The 1,466-nt window shown below is 65.4% G+C and overlaps 1 protein-coding gene across 1 annotated transcript in view; it reads left to right on the top strand.

The window, feature by feature from the left end:
* Positions 1–107: 107 nt before the first annotated feature.
* MNEG_14130 (methionyl-tRNA synthetase) overlaps positions 108–1,466 on the top strand; it is a gene marked incomplete at both ends in the record, with an annotated part of 4,643 nt that continues 3,284 nt past the window's right edge. The window contains 4 exons of the mRNA XM_014037398.1: positions 108–110; positions 185–234; positions 484–589; positions 913–1,026. Coding sequence (XP_013892852.1) covers positions 108–110; positions 185–234; positions 484–589; positions 913–1,026 — 273 coding nt within the window. The remainder of the gene's footprint in view (positions 111–184; positions 235–483; positions 590–912; positions 1,027–1,466) is intronic.

The following is a 1,466-nucleotide window of genomic DNA, read 5'->3' on the forward strand; positions in this document are numbered from 1 at the left end:
GGTCGTGGCCGGGTCAGCGGGGAGCCCGGGGCGGTCGGGGAGGGGGGTGCAGCCCGCCACAGCCGGGGCCTCAACGGATAAAACGCGTCCTTGACTGCCGTGATAACATGGTCAAGCGGGGCCACGCCCCCACCTCTGCCCCGACCGGCACTTACGCGTCCGCCCTCCGCTCCCACTTCCCCAGGCGCGCACCAACAGCGAGCTGCTCAAGAACCTGGGCAACTTTGTCAACAGGTGCGGGGCACACCCACGGCCGGCGCACAACCCCCGGGTGCCGCCGGCTGCCGCACGCCACCGCGGCCCCTGACGCGGGGCGCGCCCCGTCCCCCGGCTGCCAGCTGGTCAGGTTGCGCGTCACGGTGATGCGAGCCCCTCATAACGCGAGCCCCTTCCATCGGAATGGTGCGCGCGTGGCATCATACCGGTAATCGATGCCGTGCCTGAGCCGCGCGAACCAATACCCACCCCCCCCTCCACTGCCAGGACCCTGATGTTTGTGGCCAAGTTCTGTGACGGCGTGGTGCCGGCCCCCCACCCCGAGAAGGGCCAGGCCGAGGTGGCGGAGCTGGGGGCGCTGGTGGACGCCAAGGTGCGCGCGCGCGGGAGGCGCGCGCGCGTGTGTGTGCGTGCATGCGCTCGTGCGTGCGTGCGAGTGATGTAGTCATGCTCTCTTTTGGGGAGGGGGCCCAACCCCACATCTTCTTTGCTCCATTGCTCCTCGCCTCACCTCACAAAGCTACACACACACACACACACACACACACACACGCACGCACACACACTCTCGTTCTCACACACATCAACACACAAAATTTTGGACTCGTTACCTATGACTCCACCCACCCCACTCTCGCCATCCTCCACCCGGCCTCCACAGCTGACCCCCCACCCGACGCATCTTTGTCACCCCAGGTCCAGGATTACCTGGCGGCCATGGAGTCGCGGAAGCTGCGGGAAGCCATCCGCCTGGCCATGGCGGCCAGCACGGACGCCAACAAGTTCTTCACTGACACGGCCGTCTTCAGGGTGAGCGGGGGGAGTGTGTCCTTGTGTGTTTGTGTGTGAGCACCCGTGTTTGTGCATGTGTTGTGTGTGTGTGTGTGTATGTGCATGTGTTGTGTGTGTGTGTGCATGTGTTGTGTGTGTGTGTGTGTGCATGTGTTGTGTGTGTGTGTGTGCATGTGTTGTGTGTGTGTGTGTGTGTGTGTGTGTGTGTGTGTGTGTGTGTGTGTGTGTGTTGTTGTGTGCGTTGAAGGGGGCACGAAGACAGTGGACGAGCATCTGTTGCATGAGGTCGCTTCACGTGCCTCATCTCGGCCGCTCCGGTCCTGCCGGCCCAGCCGCCCGCACTGCACAAGGACCCCCGGCCGTGCCCCTTCGCCGACGGCCCGCCTTCGGCCGCCGCCCGGCGAGCCGCGGCACCCACACGGCCCAGCCCCGGGCTGCTCCCTCGAGCCCAAAGGCCC

This window comes from Monoraphidium neglectum, assembly GCF_000611645.1.
Source record: "Monoraphidium neglectum strain SAG 48.87 unplaced genomic scaffold scaffold04276, whole genome shotgun sequence".
NCBI lineage: Eukaryota > Viridiplantae > Chlorophyta > Chlorophyceae > Sphaeropleales > Selenastraceae > Monoraphidium > Monoraphidium neglectum.